This window comes from Gossypium hirsutum, chromosome D03 (genome assembly GCF_007990345.1).
Source record: "Gossypium hirsutum isolate 1008001.06 chromosome D03, Gossypium_hirsutum_v2.1, whole genome shotgun sequence".
Classification (NCBI taxonomy): domain Eukaryota; kingdom Viridiplantae; phylum Streptophyta; class Magnoliopsida; order Malvales; family Malvaceae; genus Gossypium; species Gossypium hirsutum.
Genome location: NC_053439.1, coordinates 47,905,689 through 47,927,397, shown reverse-complemented (window position 1 = coordinate 47,927,397; position 21,709 = coordinate 47,905,689). Strand labels below are relative to the sequence as shown.

Genomic DNA, 21,709 nt, shown 5'->3' with positions numbered 1-21,709 from the left:
TCAACCCTTATGGGTTTCTGTTTGGCACTTATGTGCTTTTGTGCAGCCTTCGGGCTTATGTATACGATGTACTCATATCTGTAAGACGTTCTCCGATTTAACAAGGGTTGGTAAGTGACATATAGAATTAATGTTCAAAGACTTAAAGTTATTATTGATATTGAGCTAAAATAAGTGAATTCATCAACTGAAGTTGTGATTGGCAGGAAATGTATATCGAACGATGTATATATATATTAAAATGAATTGTTATAGTGTGTTCGGTAAGATTTATGTTTAAACCCTACGAACTTACAAAGCTTCATTAAGCTTACTTGTATTATTTAATATTCTTTGAAGATTTTCGAGAAGTCAGGTAGTCGGATCAACACATTGAGCCATCCGGTAGATTTTGCAATACATATTATGGTTTATATGGCATGTATAGGGATTGAAATGGTTGTATAAATGTCAATAATTACATTTTGTTTATGTTTCAAGTTAACTTATATATGTATGGTTTTATCATGTTTGGTATAAGTATTAGTATGGTTAATGGATGGATAGTTCCTAGGCTTAGTGATGAATAAATTGGTAAAACAAGTTGATATAAGTAGTTGCATGTGTGATTTGTTTTATGTTCTAATTAGAATGTTAGAATATATGTGATAATATGACCATATTAAAGTTAGGAATTGGTTGTTTTAGAGATCTTGTTATGGTCTATATGTATGAAATTTGATATGTGTAGGTTGAAATCAAGAATGGGTGAGAAAAGAGGCCACAAAATGACCTATTTTCGTCCACACGGGAAGAGCCACAGGTGTGTGTCTCAGCCGTGTGTGACACACGGCCTAGCACATGGGTATGTGGTTTGGCTGTGTGTCCCCTGCATCTTAAAATTTCGAGACAGAATGCCCAGGTTTTTACACACAGTCTAGCACACGAGCGTGTGGTTTGGCCGTGTGACCCCTACACCTTTCACACGGCCTAGCACATAGGCATGTGGTTGGCCGTGTAACCCAAGTTAGAGAGTTACACGAGTATGGACACGGGCTGGGACACGGTCGTGTGCCTTACATCGAATGCCTACATGGCCTAAGACACATGCATGGCCATATGGACTTGTGTCCCTTGTATCTAAGAAAAATTTTGAGATTTCGGAAAAAAATTCCCTGAGTATCTGGTTTAGTCCCGATTCACTTCTAAGGTGTATGTTGGGCCTCAAGGGCTCATACAAGGGACAATATGATTTTTTTATGATTGATTTCTGATATGTTTAATAAATGTTATAAAATGTTCGTATTTATTTTGTAAAGTCTGGTAATACTTCATAACCCTGTTTCGGCGATGGATAAGGGTTATGGGTATTACAACTCCTTGTCTATCCTTAGCTTTCCACAGATTTCACCAGCGTGGTCGACACCTTGCCCTTTTTTTGCGGTTCATCACTGGCAGATTTTTTCTCTATCCTGGACGTAAACGTGACCTTTACGAAAATGGTCATCTATGGCTCTAGCCTGATTCCATATCATCTCAGATTCTCTTATACTTTGACGAGTTTACTCTTTCATAAACCACCATACGCTTGGGAATAAGGTTTGTTGCCTACTACTGGCTGACTTTCACTTATGTTCTTAAATTCGAATCTTTATCATAATTCGTTCATCCCATACTAGATTAGTTTTAAGATTTTTCGACTTTAACCCACCTTTCAGTCCAAACCCACAAATCTAGTCATGAGGTTAAGCTAACTGATTAAAAGCCCCATCATCCTGGTGGAGTCATACTTTACAACTAACCTTAAACTGCTAGTTCACCTTGTTTCAAACCTCTGAAAATTTTAAATTAGCAAATAGTTCTTAGCGAACCATATCTTCCGCTACTTCTCGACGGACTGTCCACCCAAGGTAGCTCTTGGCAGACTTACCCGTTTTTTGTTAATCTTTATCTGCTAACCTTTAGACTTAGGTTCTGCTTGATCATTTCACTATCACTCCCGATTTTGGTGTACTCGCTAAAATTCATGGACTCATACCTCTACTTAGTTATCCCTCGTCAATAACTTACTTACATTCTTAGATGTTCCTACTCGTCTTTTTTATCTTCGTAATTTGGTTGATCTTTGGGCTATCATGTTTACCCGTGTTCTTAGACGTACCGTACTCGCTTGTTCATGTTACTCTCTAAGTGGATCATACTTCGATCTCTCTTACCTTGTCTTGTCATCTTCCTGGCCCAACATTTTTTTCGGACATCACCTGACGCCATAGCTGAGCTATGGACTTATACAGTCTAAGCCCATGCTTAACGTCCTAGCAGACTCTATTGGTTGCCATAGCTGAGCTATGGTCTTACACCTTATAACCCCATGTTTAATGTTTTGGTGGACTCTATTGGTTGTCATAGTCAAGCTATGGTCTTACACCTTGTAACTCCATGTTTAATGTCCTGGCAAACTCTATTGGTTGCCATAGACGAGCTATAGCCTTACACCTTGTAACTTTATGTTTAACGTCCTGGCAAACTCTATTGGTTGCCATAGACAAGCTATGGTCTTATACCTTGTAACCCCATGTTTAATGTTTTGGTGGACTCTATTGGTTGTTATAGCCGAGCTATGGTCTTACACCTTATAACCCCATGTTTAATGTCCTGGCGGACCCTATTGGTTGTCATAGCCGAACTATGGTCTTACACTTTGTAACTTCATGTTTAATGTCCTGGCAGACTCTATTGGTTGTCATAGTCGAGCTATGGTCTTACACCTTGTAACCCCATGTTTAATGTCTTGGCAGACTCCATTAGTTTCCATAGTTGAGCTATGGTCTTACACCTTATAACCCCATGTTTAATATCCTAGCAGACTCTATTGGTTTCCATAGTCGAGATATGGTCTTACACATTAAACCTTTTTTGAGGTGTCGCTCCGTAAGACCTGTATATCGTCGTCATGGTGTCGCCCCATAGATCCTGCAGACCATCGCCCCGGTATTGCTCTATTAAACCTATAAATCGTCGTCACAGTATCACCTTGTATGCCCTTAACAATTCATTTTATGGTCTAAACATAATTCTATTTGAACCAAAGGATGGTATTCAAGTAAAACTCTCCTAACAATATATTATATCATATTTTTATACATGTTTATTTACTAACAAGGGCTAATTTTCATTGAAAGGATCATCTAGAAAGTAGTTAAGTGCAGGTTATAACCCTTACCATGATGCAAGCCTCTATTTTATTTTTCTCATTAATTTTCATTTCTTTGACTGAATTGCAATTTTAATAACTCTATGGGTTTTGAGAAGCAAGTTCCATGGCAACTTATATATATATTAAAAATGGCTTAATGCTTACCAATTGCTACAAGAAATAGACTTTTTAAATAGAAAAATAGACATCATTTTAAATATCTGAATTAAGTTCTTAAAAAAATAGGAAAAATTGGGAATTTGAAATAGAATAACTAGATTATTCTTTTAATATTATCCAGTAGTTGCATTACTTAGTGTACTGTACAATCTATAAAGCGTGTTGGAAGTTGGAATCTCATGTTTAACCATGTTTCAGTCGAAAACAAAGAAAAGACAAATATTAGGACATTAAATAATGAACATGCATTGTTGCACGTGGATTTGATTGTTCTAGCCTCCAAATTATAGATATAATTATCTGATTTTATCATAAAAAAATTAACAATTTGAACTTGAATAAATCTCAAGTCAAGTATTTTAAATTCGAAATGATAAAAAATTAAAATATTATAAATCTGTAACAATTTAAACTCAAAATAACTTAAATTTAAAATGACCGATCAAATAAGCAGCCTAAATAACACATATTTGAAATAACTTAAACTCTAAATAATCCAACCTAAAAAAATCCGAGCTTAAACCCAAATAAGTTGAGCCAAAAACAAATCTAAATCCAAAACCAACTTGAATTTGTAATTGATTTAAACCGAAATAACTCAAAATATTCAAAACTTGATTTGTTTATGCAAACTTGAACCAAAATCAATACCACATGTCCACATAATTGTGATAATTAAACAAAGATGAAACTTTTTAAAGAAGTTAAATATATGTATGAATAATTATGTACAAATTATAATTTTATTAAAAATCAAAATTTATCAAGCATTTTTCTATGATTAGACTTAAACCCATAAGAAATAAAGAAAAAATCCACAATAAACTCGCATCAAATTTCCCAAAACGCTTTCTTTTTCCTCGTCCAAGTCATTGTACTTCAAATCATAATTTTCCTAGCAATTATCTTGGAAAAAATGTGAATGTGTACAAAAGTGGTTAGGTATAGGGTTTTAAGTTTCCATAAACATCAATATCAGTCGTAAATCAATGGGAAATTGCTACCATTGGTTTAAAAGGAAAAAAGAAACTAAGCGTGACATGGAAATCTCCTTCCAATTCTAGTCTTTACTAGTTAATGGATTCCATTGATTATAGTGAACACATGCTTGGAAATATTCACATTAAAACTAGGGGTAATAGCTAGGAAAGTGATGGATTAATTATGTTGGGAGATTTGGCCACCAACCCAAAAGGTGGAGGAAACTAAATGGAAAGAAAAAAGAGAGAGTGTGAAATTAAGAAACTCACCCTTGGAGCCAGACCGCGTTGAAATAACAACATTATATATTAAGATGATTTTGATTAATTAATTTAATCTTATTGTATAACTCAATACGTGAACTTAGGGTTATAATCTTTCTTAGATGAATGTAATTAGTTAAGGGATGGGTTATAAATTTTATTTTATTTTATTTATATTTTCAACAATTTATATCATAATTTTATATTAATATTTTTTCAATTAGTTTATTGCATCGGAAGGAATACCATTTCTTTCTTCAGTCGAAGTCTTTTAACTACTACTTGTCCACTTTCTTTGCACGTTCTCTCTCTTTCCATTTTAAGCCTTGTTCTTACAATAGTCACTTCAACACTCCCACGCGTCACTAACGCGTGACCGACAAACATAATTTTTTTTTCCTTTTCTTTTAAACAAAACATCAATCTTGAAAATGCTGTAAGTAGAATCTCAATGTTTGGCTTATCCATTATGTGTTCATCTTATAATCTATCTTGTTGGAATCGCAGGAACCGTCTATTTACTTTTCATAAGTATATATGAGGTGGAGAATTAAGTTATCCGAAAAGTAAAAGAATTTAAATAAAAATATAGATTTAAAAAATAAACTTAGACAAAAAATAATGTCTGAATTTGCCTAAAAATAATTTTTTGAAATTATTTTATTGTCATTTTACTATTATATTACTATTATTTTGTTACTATTATTTTTAAAGGCATTTGCTTGCTAAGTTGCTATTATTTTTAAAGGCATTTGCTTGCTAAGTTGCAACTATGTTTGTTTTATTTAAGTATAAAGATTCTTTTTAATGTGTTTTCAAATTATTAGGATACATGTATTTAATATTTTTAACGTATTTGATGTATTATATTTTTTAAATTTATTTTTATATTAAAATTTTAATATGGGCGAGTCGGGTTGGACTCAAATTTAGCATTATTATCTGGATTGGGGTTGAGCAAAATTTTAAGTTTATTTTTTTAATCAAACCTAAAATTTAGCAACAACCCGATTCATGATTAGGTCTAATGAATTATTAGTTATTATAAAATAATTTTTCTGTCTTACATAATGTTTTTTTTAAAACTTAATTACTAAGAAAAATACCTCTCTTTTTCAAACTACTACTTCTTAAAAAACTATCATTCTATACAAAAAATAATTATTATTAATTTATTAACTTAAATTATATTTTTATATTTTTATTTCAATATAATCTAGTTCTTAATTAAAACTCCTTAATTGACTACACATTATTAAAAAAATATTTTTTTTATTAATTAGAGTGTTTTTAAAGGAAAATAATTAAAATTGAGTTTCTTAAAATATTATTTCTAATAATATGCTAACATGTAATATTAATGTACTACTAGAAGAGAAGAACAAACTAAACAACTTGAGCAACAAGTAAAAAACTATAATAATAAAAAACATAGGGGTGTGGTGTACACGCGCGAACATGTGTATGAAATGCAAGTAACATAACACTTACAACACTGCGAATAACAAGTAAGTGTCTAGAATTTGTAAGGAAGGTTCCTACTGAGTTGCCTCAAAGCGACTCTTTCTTAACCTGCTTGGCTACGCGGTGACGCCAACGTGCTGAAGATGGCGGCTTCAAAATTTCCATCACTCTTTTACTTTCTTAGCCCCCAAGTTTTTTTTGAAATCTATAAATACAAAACCCCCAACCAATGTTCCTCTCATCCAAGTTTCTTTTCAGATTTCAACAGCAAAACCCAAAGTTTCATACTTTACAGTGTTCCAAGTTTCAGTATTTTATACAAGTTTTCAGATTAATGAAGAGAGGCAGAGATATTGATGCGATGGATATGGCAAATTGTTTGATGTTACTATCGAGAGTTGGGGAGACCGACCAGGTTGCTGGTCGTGTCTTTGCATGCAAGACATGTGATAAAAAGTTTTCATCTTTCCAAGCACTTGGAGGTCACAGGGCGAGTCATAAGAAGCCGAAGCTAACGGTAGGAGACAATGAAGAGTTAGCGGTTTCGCCTACGAAGCCGAAGACCCACGAGTGTTCGATCTGTGGGCTGGAGTTCGCCATTGGTCAAGCTCTCGGCGGTCACATGAGGAGACATAGGGCTGCTCTGAATGACGGGTTGGTAACTCGGGATTTGTTGCCGGAGATGAATAAATCGACCGGAGATGGTAGGGATCCATCTTTAGATCTGAGTTTGACGTCTTGGGGAGTGGATTTGGAGTTGAAGCTGGGGAAAGTGACACCAACTCCGGTTGTTCATTGTTTTATATAGGATTAATACATGTGTGTTCATATTATTAGAGCACGGTATACGTAGATAGGATTTGATTTTAACATTCTTTCATTACTTGTATATTGTTTTGGTCTACTTTTTACTCCATTTTTAGTATAGAGATATATTCCATTGTTATTCATGTCTTATTTTTATATTATCTCTTTTTACAATAAAAAAAAGGAATTGATAATAAAATTAAAAAATATCAAAAAAAAATCAATTAATAGTATTGAATACAAAATTAAGAGAAAAAAAAGGAAGTTGGAAAAGCATAAAAGAGATCTATTTTTTTCTTTATTTAATTTAATGTTGCTATCAATTTGGTTATGAAAATTATAAAAATATTTTTATATAATTAAAATGTCATATTATTCGAAGGTATATTAGACTTCTATTTTTTTATTAAAAAAAGCTAATAAAAGAATTGCTTGTAGTTAGATTTGAACTTGTGCTATTTATATCACTAAAATATGAACTTTATCATTGAACCAAAACTTTATTTTAATATAATATTTACATTTTAACTATATTATGTATACTTTATTACCTCCATCAATTGTATATGTTGATAATGTTATTGATTGAAACGCACACATGTATTCTAAATATATAGTTTCCACACGCATACGTGTGCAATGAAATTTAATATTAATAAGGTTGTTGATTGAGTTAGTATTACAAATTAATTCTATACCAATTTAAGATTGATAACACCATCATGATAAATAATTGCATTCATTTAAAATTCTTAGGCTTCCTTTGGATTCAAACACAATACAGTGCATTGAACTTTTTTAGCTTGATTTTCAATCTCACTGCACCACAGCGAATTGCTTGGCTATTTGGATGTCTTGGCTTCCAGCACACTGAGATGTTTCTGCTGCACTGGACAGCCTTATCTTCACTGGTGCTAAAAGCTCCAGTCAGCTCTAGCTGGGGCAGTAGGTATTTTTAGAAGACAAAAATACCCATACTTTAATTTATTATTTTACCATTTTATCCTTAGATGTTAAACTAATTTCTTTCCCAATCTTATTTGTTTTCAGATTTGGAAACAAAACAGCAGTTTCTCCCCTTGTTCTTGCTGGTTTCTCCCTTGTTCTTGCTGGTTTGTCCCTCGTTTTTGCTGGTTTCTCCCCTATTTTTTGCTTTGTTCTTGGTTGTGGGAGCTTAGGATATTTTGTTTCTTCAATCAGACTAACAAGTTAGAGATATCTTGTGTTTTTTCCCTCTATTTTCTCATGCTCAACATTTACCCTTTTTCTCAATTAACAGGGGAAGTCTACATTAATTACTGCACTCTCAGATAGTAATTTGTATAGTGATGCAAGGTATATTTATTCTTTAAAACATTTTTTCCTCGAAGTTAAATTCTTTGTTAAAAGTAAAAGGATGGATGTTTTGACCTAATTGGAGGCAATGGCTTTGTGCAGATTGTTTGCAACATTGGATGGTTGATTAAAAAGTGTTGTTCTTCCTTCAGGGTGAGATGGTTTGCTGTCACTCACTGTTATTATTGTTGTTATTGTTATTGCTTTTCTTTTGAGTAGTCTAGTTCTAAATGATATATTGACCTTATCCCTTAGGTAGCAACATTTTATCTTTTGATCTTTGGACCTATCATTTAGCATGCTTTACACACTATTTAGTAATATTATTACTAACTATAATTTTAAGTCATACACAATGAAATTACCTAAACATCTAAACTCAAAAACATTATAACTTAAAGCTTGTAGGGCACAAACCGAATTTCCAAGGCTTTTAACACTTGCTTAAGCAAAAAAAAACACAAACAAATGCATGTAATTATTCCCGATAACGATCAAATTATACAGTAGATTCAAAGTTAGAACAGAAAAAAAGTGAAAGGAACTCGAAAATAGTACCTCAAAGGAACTAGAATATATAGGAGTCAAATGGAGTCTCCCCTGCTTCAATAGCATCAGTCCCCATTCAATATATATATCCCTGACTATATATAAACAAAGAACACAAGTCAAGTAATTAAACAGATCAAAAACTGCAAACAAGCTATAAATGATAAAAATTGTAAACCAATCAATCTAGGAAAAATGAGATTTAATTCATTAACCTGAAATCCAGCTGTCTTCTCAAAGGTAGTAATCTTATGCACAAATCCAAAAGCTGAAAATACCTGCATTATTAACTCCTTTAGAAAGATGAATGGAAAATAAATCAAGTAAAAGGACTCCAAAAAGTCATTACAACCTATAATTTCCACTAACAAATCTGCCAGAAAATAAGGAATGGAGATAACTTCAACATACCAGGTCTTAAGCATCGAGACAGAAATAATAGAACATATTAATAGAATACACCTTAACAATTGCATCATTTCAAATTTTCTAATGATGTTAACAAAAATTATAGAACATGCAAAATCTAAATTTTGCTGAAGTACTAGAATGAAGTAAAGCATAAAAAGAAAAAGGATGAAAAAATTGACCTATATGTGCTAAGAATCCTCAAATCTTTAAAAAAAAAAAGCTACACTTCAGGCTGCTCAAATTTCAATTTTATCAAGTATTATGTGATAAATAACTGTGCCATCTTTTGAGTAAAAATCAGATACAATCACTATCCTTTTCAGGGTAAAACATAAAGCTTTAGCTGCTTCAAGTAAATTGAAGTGAAGTAAACTACAAATGCAAGAACTATGAAGATTATACTTTGTAGATTACATTGTTCCCAAAGAAAAATAAGTACTATTCTCTAGTATAATAGTATCAATGAAAATTACTAGCTTACTTCCCAAAAGTAGATATAGTTGTCTAGATCTTAGAGAAAAATATTTAGATTGTAACAATTAGTCCCTTAAACCATTGCTACGTGATTTCACAACTACATTAACAACTACAAATAGTGTTTAATTCCAAAATGGAAAGAGATAAGTACAACTGTATGAGCACAGAAGGAATAGAGGGGTTTTTCATCTTCACAGGCTATTATTGATTAGCCACTCATTCAATCTTGAATAACAGGCATCAGCAAACAAAAAATAATGCTAATAACATTAATGAATGGTTATTAAATCAGGAATCAGGAGTACCCATGCCCACCACTAAAAGGTAGGAATTGGAGGTAAGTAAGGAAGAGTAGGGAAGAGAGGTAGTGTTAAGGAAAGGAGAAAGAAGACAAACACACATGTGCTCTTTCTCCGGATGCACTAAGCTGCCATTGGAGATAATTCCCTTGACATGATCCTGCTAATTCATTCATATTCATGTCAAAACAACAGAAAGCTTTTTCTTTCTATAGAGCATGACAAAAGCCACACAAATCCTAGTAATTACATAAACTCAGATCAAAGCTAGAAATTCTTAACCCAAAAAAGAAAGCAAGAAAGACCAAAGATCTTCCTTACCAGATGCAAAACATCAATGGAAACAAGCCGCGCATCTTGACCTTCGATTGTTACCAAAAGAACATTTCCGGCAATATCCGCCTTGGTTTTGTTGTTTACAATCTCTTGCCTGTTAGAATATTGTAGATAGGCCGTTTTTCCTCTAACCTCTTATCGGGACTTTCATCGGTGGAGGTGGATTGGGACTTTGATCGGTGGAAGGCGGGAAATGGGAATGGGGAAATTGCACTGTATTAGTGTATTTTAAAAATAAAAAAAAAATATATGTAGTGTATTTTAAAAATAAAAAATATATATGTAGTGTATTTTAAAAATTAAAAAATATGTATAGTGTATTTTAAAAATAAAAAAATATGTAGTGTATTTTAAAAATAAAAAATATATGTAGTGTATTTTAAAAATAAAAAAATATATGTAGTGTATTTTAAAAATAAAAAATTATATGTAGTGTATTTTAAAAATAAAAAAATATATATGTAGTGTATTTTAAAAATAAAAAAATATGTAGTGTATTTTAAAAATAAAAATATATATGTAGTATATTTTAAAAATAAAAAATATATATGTAGTGTATTTTAAAAATAAAAAATATAGTTTATATTCGGTTTATTCGAATTATTTAAAGCATGAAGATGCAATATTTTTCTTGAAAGATACTAATTTTGAACTTAAAATCATGATAATAAAAAATTATGGGATTTGTGAAACAAATTAGGGAATTATCTTTCTTGTGAAGATATAGAACAACCCCAAATGTGCAGAGTACTTGAACCAGTTGAATTAAAGACTCTATTTTTAAGCAAAAAATAAAAAATAAACACAACCAAAAAATAAAAAATTATCCTTTCTATATCCTCGTTATTGTTTACCATGGATCTTTGAGAATTTTTTCCTTAGTGTTCATCTTATGGCTTTCATCCATTCGTGATGTATTATTCTTATTTTTTTATGAAATTATATTATTATATCTAATTATATATTTATGGTTTTATGTCGGTCGACATTTAAAATCAAAATAATAATAGATGGTAAAGACACGAAATTTTGTGGAGGGAGATAGTACCTTAGCAACAAAAGTTGTTTAGGATGATGAGCTGACGTTGATATTTTGTGAGCTTGCGTTAATGAAGTCAATGCTGGTAATAGACCGACAACTCATCTAAACTCAAAAGGATGGAAAAATGTCATTGCTCTTTTTCAAGCAAAAACACAAAAAAAATTATGAAAAACCTCAATTGAAAAATAAGTGGGATACATTAAAAAAAGAATGGAGGTTATAGATGGAGTTGCTTAAGGAATCTACAGATATTGGATGGTGTCCATCTAAAAAGACGGTCGATGCTACCGAAGAATGGTGGGCTGCAAAAATACAGGTTAGTGTTAACTTTATCATTATTTTAATGCATAAAGTTTATTGAAATTAATAATTTACAATTATAAAAATCTTACAGCACGTTTGGTTCGCTGTATTAGAATAGAAGTGTAATGGAATAGAGGCGTAATGGAATAGAGGCGTAATAGCAAATCAATTGTTTGGTTGAATGTAATGGAATAGAGGCGTAATAGTATTCTTGTGTTTGGTTGAATGGAATGGAGGTGTAATAGCATAAGGAAAAAACTAAAATAACTAGAATACCCTTAGCAGAAATTTGTTTAGATAAATGATTATTGTTATTGTTATTAAATTTTAATAAGATTATTAATATCAGTAATAAATAATTTAATCATATTTTAACATAATTATTATTAAATATATTTTAATTAAAATATATAATTTACTAAAATTCTTAATAATCAATATTCTTATATGAATTTACTCAAATCATAATATATGATACTATAAAATATAATTTAAAATAATTAATATTAAATATATTTTAATTAAAATATATGATTTAATAAAATTCTTAATATTAAATATTCTTATATGAATTTTCTAAAATCATAATATATAATACTATAAAATATAATTTAACATAATTATTATTAAATATAATTTAATAAAATATATAATTTAATAAAATTCTTAATATTAAATATTCTTATATGAATTTTCTAAAATCATAATATATAATACTATAAAATATAATTTAACATAATTATTATTAAATATAATTTAATAAAAATATATAATTTAACAAAATTCTTAATATTAAATATTCTTATATGAATTTTCTAAAATCATAATATATAATACTATAAAATATAATTTAACATAATTATTATTAAATATAATTTAATAAAATTCTTAATATTAAATATTCTTATATGAATTTAATAAAATCATAATATATAATACTATATAATATAATTTAAAATAATTAATATTAAATATAATTTAATAAAAATATATAATTTAATAAAATTCTTAATATTAAATATTCTTATATGAATTTAATAAAATCATAATATAAGCAATTGGCTTTGAGAAATGAAGTAGACTAAGGTCATTTCTCATTTACAAACATTATGGACAAACATTGCAAGTATTGACAGGTTTTCTATCCACACTTTATTTCATCAAAAACATTGCAAGTATTGCAAGTATCTCTTCATTAGTCGAGTACAAATTATCAAAATCTGACTCGAACACTTCATCATCCACATCGTCTCGTGGTTGCACCTCCAATTCATCCATCAATTCATCATCGGTCTCCTCATGCTTCCCAGCCAACTTTCGCCGCAAAATGGCCTCTTCATCCCCTTCAAAGTACTTCTTGATTCGGGTTTTTAGCTCTGGCACCAAATAACTAACAAAGTTAAACAACATAACAAAAACACAAACTATCTTGATTTATCCAAAAAAATATATACATATATCATGATTTAGTTTCCCTTCCTTTCTCAACAACCAAACAAATATTTTCCAAATAAAAAAAAGAGTAAATTCCAGCAAAGAAGAAGCACAGATTAAAACCTCAGACCCAGTTTAAGACTTTTCACCAGACTAACATGAACATAACAAACCAATCAAATAAAAATCAAACTTGTTCATTCATCTTGACTTTCCTTTCTCATCATCTAAACAAAAGCACAATAAACAAATTGTCAAAAAGAAACCCAAATCCAATATTTTTTTAACCCATTTTTACCTTTATTACTCACATCCTCAACGGGCAAAGCTACATCCTTGACATGGGCTTATTCAGACTCGGGTGTAAGGAATGGAAATGGAAAAGCAGGCAACGTATGTTTAATGTTTTTCTAAGATTTTTCATGTATTAGAGGATTTTCAGAAGATCATATCCTTATACACATTTCTGGATATACGTTGCATATGGGTGTTTGGTACAATTACTTTAAAGAAAAAATGAAATGTCAAAGTAACTCAGCTTAGCTGGTGACAAATAATTCCACTTACTCTTGTTCTTTGTTGATTCAGTCCTCCACTTGCAGCAATAAGCAAATAACCATTTGATGATTGCTCACTAATAGCATCTAGATATCAAATTATCAATGTAAACGAAGAATCAGTAAACTTAAACAGACGGGACTAGTGAAAACTTAAACAATCGGGACTGGTGAAATATAAATGAAAACACTGTCCAATGGGTTCTTTTCTAAAAAGTGAAAACAGATGATACATGATATCTGGTAGTTTGAATCATTTTACAGAAAACTTAAGCTACAAAGAAAAATAAAGCTCCAGCAAATTGCTCAGACCAAGTTAATTTCATCTTATTCAACTCCTGGAAGAAATCATATAAAATTTAGTTTTAGCCTTCAAAGTTCTACACCAGTAGCATCAGTTGACACATTATACACATAGGCAAATTCAAAGTACTAAGAAAGAGCTAAACATTGTAGTAACCGATTAACTTTCTGATATATTAAGGACTCATCCATTTCAACATCACCAACTACACATATAAATAAGAGAACCATAGAGTCGCATTTGCAAGCTATGCTACTCGTACTCGAGTATGTTCAGTTTTTTAAGTTTTTTGAGACATCTTCAAACTCGTATCCGGAGATATACCAAACAAAGGCCAACCATGAATACTTCAGGAAAAGAAATAAAAGTTGCAAGTCTAGACGCTGAAAAAAAAATATCACATAGCTAAACAATAACATAATGTAATTTTGCTAACCTCAGAACCAAGTATTTTAGTGACTGTCAACAAAAGAATCTAAAGTTGCTGCCATCTTTTAAACTCACAAACTTAAAGAGATGCAAACAATTTGAAACTTCAAACAAAAGAAATGAGAACTTTGCATAACAAAGTAAAGAAACATAAACATCTAAAGCAACAATTTTGCACCAGTTAACACTCTGCTATGAATTGATACCGAAAAACGAGTGTTGAATTACAGATATAAAACTACAAATCCTGTTAGGATTAAAAGTTCATTCTTATTCCAGTTTTAAATGAAGAATATCAAAATTTCCAAAAATAATCCAAATGCATTTAAAAATAAATAACTAAATACAACGTACCAGGAAATGTAGCACTTCAATGAAAGGTCCAATTCTAAGGCAAACATATAAGCCATGAGCTTGAACTTCTCTTATGAACCTTACTATATCACAGCTTCCACTAAAATCGTACTGAAAAATTGTTGAATTTTAAAGCTTGAATTGAATCAAAATTGACTTTTTTATGGGTGAGAATCTCGCTCAATAAGATTCCTTTGGTTCTTTTGCAATATATATTCCAATATCCAAATCATTGAACTTCAAATAAATAGAAAAAAAATATCTCAAAAAGTTTATAATAAAGGTTTCATAAATTACCAAGCATCAAAAACCCAGAAATTTTCATCCTTTTCATTCACAGACCAAATAAAGAACTATGAAAACACACTAAAAGGGAAAAAAATCTCGAAAAGAAGAACACACCCACGAATGGTACGCTAGAGGATGTTAGAGGAGCAGGACACTGGATGGTAGCTTCCCACACCAGCATGCTTCCCTGATTCACACTAGAGTTGTAGATTCCTTGCAAATAAAAAGAGAATTTCATAGGAAACCTCAACATAATCACTGTAAAAATAAAATAAAAAAGTATTCTTGATCGTTTATGAACTAAAAATTGAGAAAAAAAACACAGAGATCTTTTTTGAAAAAAAGAAAGAACTGTATTAAGTGATAGGAATCCTATCTTAATTTAGGTTGAAGATTCACCTTCTCCCTCTGGTTGATCGAGAAGCGCGATCTTGGAAGACGGTTGTATCTTCTTTATCGGTTCCTATGGACACAACAGTAAAAACTTCACCAGTTTCACCAGTGGAGAGGAACGGAAAATGTGAGATGGAGGGTGCTTTATGATTGATGCTCTAAGTCCAGTTGTGACGCAAAAGAGAGGTAAAAAAAGAGAAGGAGAAGACGGCAAGGAGAGTGGAGAAGAAAGCTAGAAGGAAGAAACAGAAGACCTAGATTTTGGGTAAAACAGAAGCGTGAATCGGGAGGGTAAAACAGGGACCAAAACTGAAGCAGCACCTAAACTGAGCTCAAGGAATGGATTAGAAATCGGTGGATTTTGGGGATTAGGTCAGTAATGTATTAGACCCGTAATAGTAATACCCTGAACCAAACAAAGGATTAAAGGGGGATTAAGTGGGGCCCACCGATTAGGGGTGTATTGGCTATGTAGGAAAATCCATATTTTAAAGGATTTAAGAAGAAAGGAATTGAACCACGATCGAATGAGTTAATGTTGCAAATATTTGCTGGCATTGTAGCCATTGGAGAGAACGCATGGGCACATTCTTCTGGTGTTCTTCCAAGTGGGGTTCCTATGGGAGATGATGCAGCTAATGAGGGATTTGGTGATTCAGATAAACATAGTAACGAGAATGAAGGTATTCCTCCTTATGAGGTACCATCAAACCCTTCTCATGAAATTCCTAATCGAAGAAAAGCAAACACTTGGGGCTGTACACGGTAAAGGAAAAAAATCAAGTTCAGGTAGAAAATCATCAAGAAATATATTAACTACTCAAATTGAGAAATTGTGTGAGAGTATGGCTAGTCTAAGGAAGTCAGTGAATGAAATTATTTTTTCTCGCTCTCAATATACTATTTCAAATGCAATGGATGTTTTGCGTGCTTTGGGAGATGAAATTCCAAAGAAAGATGAACTGTACTATTTTGCCACCAAAATGTTCCAAATACTGGTGAAATGAGAAGTGTTTTTGAACTTAGATCCAAATGACAGGTTTGGTGGCTTCGACGTGAGTATGCTGAACAAAATCCAATTGCATCATTTTCATCCTTGATAGCAACATCCTCATTTCCCTTCCAACCATACCATCAACCACCTCCACCATAAGCTCCTTAGAATTATTATTGTAATATAACTATACTACTTTTTTATATGTAAAACTAATGTATGATACTTTTTATGTTTGGTATTTTATGCTATGCTTTTAATCAAGTTTCTGTGTTGTATAGAATGTCACGAAATATTAATTTATTTTTATTTGATTACTTTTTCAGGTTATGGATGAATTTAACAATATGTATAATAGTTTTTATATGAATTATGATACCCCTGAATTAAGTGAAGAAGCTCAACGAAGAATAGCCACAATTGTTACCCAAGTTGAGCACAACAATTATCATGAAGAGGAAGAATATGTGTTAAGCAGTGTATTAGTACACCATGAAACTTATTTCACTATGCAACCGCGTATGGATTCAAATTATATAGGTCAAATGTGGGTGGACGAAGTATTAAATGGGCACGATGATTATTGCATGAATAGTTTTAGGATGCCAAAAAATATATTTCACAGCTTGTTGCATGATTTGCAAACAAATTATGGCTTAAAGAATGGGAAAGTATCGGCGATGGAGAAGTTAGCATTATCATTGTACATTCTTGGAAATAGAGAATCAAATTCAAATGCAACGGAGCGATTTCAACGATCTGGGGAAACTGTTAGTCGAATTTTTACTGATATGTTGTATATATTTGCTCGAATAGGAATAGACACGATTAAACCCACTGAAGGTCAATTCGAGGAAGTACCGAACCATATTCGACATGATACAAGATATTGGCCACACTTTAAGGTAAAATTTACACAATCTTTATATTTTTAAAATATAAATTATTTCTAACTTTTATCTCATTACTTGTATTTATTTTAAAGGATTGTATTGGGGCCATAGATGGAACACACTTAAAAGCATACATTTCGCCTTCTTGTCAAATACCTTATATCGGACGGAAAGGTGAACCAACTCAAAATATTATGGCAGTTTGTGACTTCAACATGTGCTTTATTTTTACATTTCTTGGTTGGGAAGAACAACACATGATAGTAGAATTTTTTTACAAGCACTTAGAAAACAAGAGTTAAAGTTTCCACACCCTCCACCAGGTTGAACTTTAATTTTTTAATTAATTTTTACATAAAAAATATTAAAAATTTTAATTTATTTTAAACTTGATATTATGTTTTACTTTTTTGTAGGAAAATATTATCTTGTGGATTCAATATATCCACAAATGGCAGGTTTTCTAGGTCCATATAGGGGGGAACGATATTATTTACCTGATTTTCGTCGAGGTAATCATCAAGTATTTGGAAAAAAAGAAATCTTTAATCATACTCATTCTTCGTTACGCTCTGTGATTTAACGAACATTTGGAATGTGGAAAAAAAAAGTCCAATATTAAGAGATATTCCAAGTTATTCATTCAACAAGCAAGTTTTAATAGTTATTGCAACAATGATTTTACATAATTACATTCGAAGACATGTTTGGTCAAATGATGAGGATTTTCGAGAATTTGAGAATATACCCGACATGCCAGTCTCTTCAGACCATTTTGATAGAGGTGAATCGAGTTCTTCTAACAAAGAAAGTGACCTTGAAATCACGATGTTAAGGGAAACCATTGCAACTAGTTTAATGAATCCATATTCGTAAAAAACATTTTGTATCATAACCTAATTTCTAGTAATAATGAAACTTGTTATGTCTTATGTTACTATTTTTTATTATTAAAAATCATCCGTTTAGATACTTCAAAATTTGATCAAAGTATAATGTTACTATTTGTGAAAATACTATTTATCATTGTTATAAAAAAATATTTAACTATAAAAAATTAAAAATAATTATCATTTTATCTAAGAAATAATTTAAATTGATTATATAATTCATTAAAATATTGGAAGATACATTTTAATATTTTATTAAATAAATTTATAAATTCACATATTTTAATAATTTTTAAAAAGTAAAATAATTTTAAAAAATTCTATTATATATCAATTCTAATCTGATGTCCTTAATAGTCATTTTTTATTCTCACCTCACCGCTACAGCTGCGTTTGAATCCAAACACACACTTCACCATTGTTTCTAATCTCACCGCTACAGTATCTAATCTCACCGCTGCAGTAACTAATCTCACCGCCAGCGCTGTTTTTAACCTCACCGGAGGTGAACACACCGCCCATCCAAACTAAGGGTGGGTTTGGATGGACGATTGGGTGCAGTGCGATACGTTTAGCTTACTTTTTGTCTCACGCTACAGTATCGCTACAGTATCTAATCTCACCGCCACCATTGTTTTTACACTAACCGCAGGTAAACGCACCGCCCATCCAAACTCACCCTAAACCTTAATCTTATACCTTTATGTGTTTAAAGTTCAATTTACTCAAAATATAATCTATTTTTTATTAAGTATTAGACCCAGCCTAATCTATGTAGGCAATCCAACATTCACATGCACTATAAACAATTAACCATATATATTAACCAACCCAAATATAAATTAAGTCAAACCCAATTAATTACTCAAATATAAAATAATCCAATCAAATGCAACTCAATTAATTAATTAATTTTATAAATAAACCTTTAAAAAACCTTAAAAAAAACAAACCAAAATGAATTGTAAATTTTCTGTTGAATTAATTTGATCTTAAATTTTAATTTATTCAATTTAATTTATTTGTTTTATTTTTAAATATAAAAACCGAATCAAAGAAATTAATTGAATGTAAATCTTTAATCTATACTATTTATCAAGTGTTTTATTGAATTGGTATCACTCTCAACTGGGTCACCAACTTAATTAGGAAAATTACAAAAATATCTTTCATAATTAAAATAAATTATATTATTCAATAGTAATTTAGCCTTTTTATTTTAAAAAATCAATAAAAATATGTATTTGATGGAATTTAAACCTAAACCGATTACATTAGAAAATATTTTAATTTACTATTCAATTAAAGTATTATTTTAATAATTTTATACATTATGCATACTTTATTATCTCTATCAATTGTATATTTATCCTATTTATTAAGTCTTTTTACTGAGTTAGTGTCAACTATAAACCGAATCCCAACTCACTAGGAAATTACCTAAAAATCTATTTTATTTGCAAATTAAATTATATGATTGTGTGTGTGTTTTCGTTATTTTATATTTTTATAAATCAATAAAAAATTGTCCTTAATGAGATTTGAACCAAAAACAAAAAGCATATAAAAAAAATTTATATGAAACTTTAATAAATACACATATATATATTTTGTGTTTAAAATTTCGTTTTGCTCACAATTTAATTTATTTTTTCATTTTAATATTATACATAATTCATGTGTTATAATTAATTAATTTAAAATTAATTTTTATTATTTATTATATATTATTTTTAAATATATTTCTATATTTATATACGTAATTTTCATAAATATACGCTGTCATAATATTTCTATTTATTACTTTATTAATTCAAGACAAAACACAATTGACAACATTTCTTTTTCCTTTCTACTTTGAAGCTAAGTCTTTGAGCCGGTTTGGTTATGGATATCCGATTTAGTTTAATGTGCTTCCTTTTTACTTTGGTTTGTTTTCAAATCCGTGTCCGCTTTAGCGGTGTTGAGTTTTTGGCCGTTAATTTGTGTTGTTTTATGGTTTTAATTTCAAGTGTCTGCAGCGCGGGAAAGAAAATTGTTGACTAGAAATTAACACGTGTCAGTATTTCAATCTCTAATTTACTACTGCCCGTTCTAGATTCCTAACCCAAGAGAATGTGACGAAATCTAGCTGTTGATGAGCTTAGTGACGATCAAATCGACGGTCAGGTTCCATTAACCGCGATACACGTGGACGTCAATGGTGAAACAGCAGCGCCGTATGATCAAGCCGTGGATGCATTTTGAGTATCATTATACCAAAAAAGCCTCATTTCCTACTTTATTCATGAAAATGAGTCACTTTAAATTTTATTTATCGGAATAGGTAAAAAATTTCAAAACGTGCCTACATGGAAGTTTTTTAAGGAAAAATTTCATAAAAATATGCTGACGGAGACACACTTTACCTCGTGTCAGCAAAAACACGCTGACGTGGACACGCTTTTACTTGTTCTCAAACTGAATTTTCAAAAAAAATCATTTCCTTAAAATATTATAAAAATAGATTAACTTTTTGAAAATTTGCAAGAATAAGCTTTTATAAAAACTTAAAGTGGCAATACAATTTTTTTTTTAAATTTTAAGGTGTCACCAATTAATATGAAAATAAAATTTACAAAGCAGATCTTTATATAGACCCAAAATCTCATTTTCCTTATTTTCTTAAACAATGTGGGATGTGATATATGTGTATATATGTTGTTAGTTAAAAGAGGAAGGATTCTCACATTGTTTACGAAGAAGCTGCAAACCTATTTATGAGTCTATATATACACATATCTCATATCTCATATTTCTTAAGAAAACGAAGGAAATGAGACTTTGGTCTGTATAAAGATTTGCTTTGTAAATTTTATTTTCATATTAATTGGCGACACATTAAAATTAAAAAAAAATTGGTGCAGTCACTTTTGGTCTTTACAAAGGCTTATTTTCGTAAATTTTTAAAAAAATAAAGGGCAAAAGCGCACCCACGTTAGTGCGTTTTTGCTAACATAGGGTAAAACGTATCCCGGTCAACGCGTTTTTCTAAAATTTCCCTTTAAAATACTTCCACGTAGACACATTTTAGATTTTCTGACCTATTCTGGTAAATAAAATTTAAAGTGGCTCATTTTCATTTTCATATATAGAGTAAGAAATGTGACTTTTTTTTTTAGTAAAATGGTACATTTTGACATTCATTTCACGAGCAAAAATCCAGTGCTCCACACAGACAAGAATAAAAATGAATTCTCTCCCTCTCAGTGATTTCATCATATAATGACCAACAATCGGCCGATGCCTCCGGCTTTCCGGCGATAACGGAAAGTAATTATCGTTCAAAATTAATGGAAAACAAACGAGATATAGCTTTCAAATTACTTTAGGGTTCTTTTTCTTCATCTACCGCTTTTAGCCATTCCATTATCTGGAAATTTTGGGGAAATTATATGGATGTCAAATTCTGAAAGGAAAATTGCAGGGTCCGCATGCTTTGATTGAGAGTTAAAGCAAAAGAAAGCACTCTATCTCCAGTTGAAGTAGTGGGAATCTGGAAAAAAAAAGGT

The 21,709-nt window shown here is 30.7% G+C and overlaps 1 protein-coding gene and 2 long non-coding RNA genes across 3 annotated transcripts; 2 read left to right on the top strand and 1 right to left on the bottom strand.

Annotated features, from left to right (window-relative positions):
* The first annotated feature begins 6,207 nt into the window (after positions 1-6,207).
* LOC107950280 (zinc finger protein ZAT12) lies at positions 6,208-7,009 on the top strand. Its single transcript, XM_016885089.2, has one exon. It carries the CDS (start codon positions 6,293-6,295, stop codon positions 6,869-6,871), a length of 579 nt encoding a protein of 192 aa, XP_016740578.1. The 5' UTR covers positions 6,208-6,292; the 3' UTR covers positions 6,872-7,009.
* Positions 7,010-7,793: 784 nt separating this feature from the next.
* On the top strand, positions 7,794-11,351 carry LOC121215551 (uncharacterized). The gene is made up of 3 exons (XR_005911474.1): positions 7,794-8,205; positions 8,308-8,358; positions 11,288-11,351. It is a non-coding gene; the product is annotated as an uncharacterized lncRNA (long non-coding RNA).
* On the bottom strand, positions 8,498-10,410 carry LOC107950279 (uncharacterized). The gene is made up of 3 exons (XR_001697979.2): positions 10,263-10,410; positions 8,970-9,032; positions 8,498-8,849 (listed from the first exon to the last, which is right to left on the bottom strand). It is a non-coding gene; the product is annotated as an uncharacterized lncRNA (long non-coding RNA).
* Positions 11,352-21,709: the final 10,358 nt, after the last annotated feature.

What these genes read in the sequence shown, in the direction of transcription:
- LOC107950280 (XM_016885089.2), top strand. Translation starts at nt 6,293, where the DNA reads ATGTTCCTCTCATCCAAGTTTCTTTTCAGATTTCAACAGCAAAACCCA.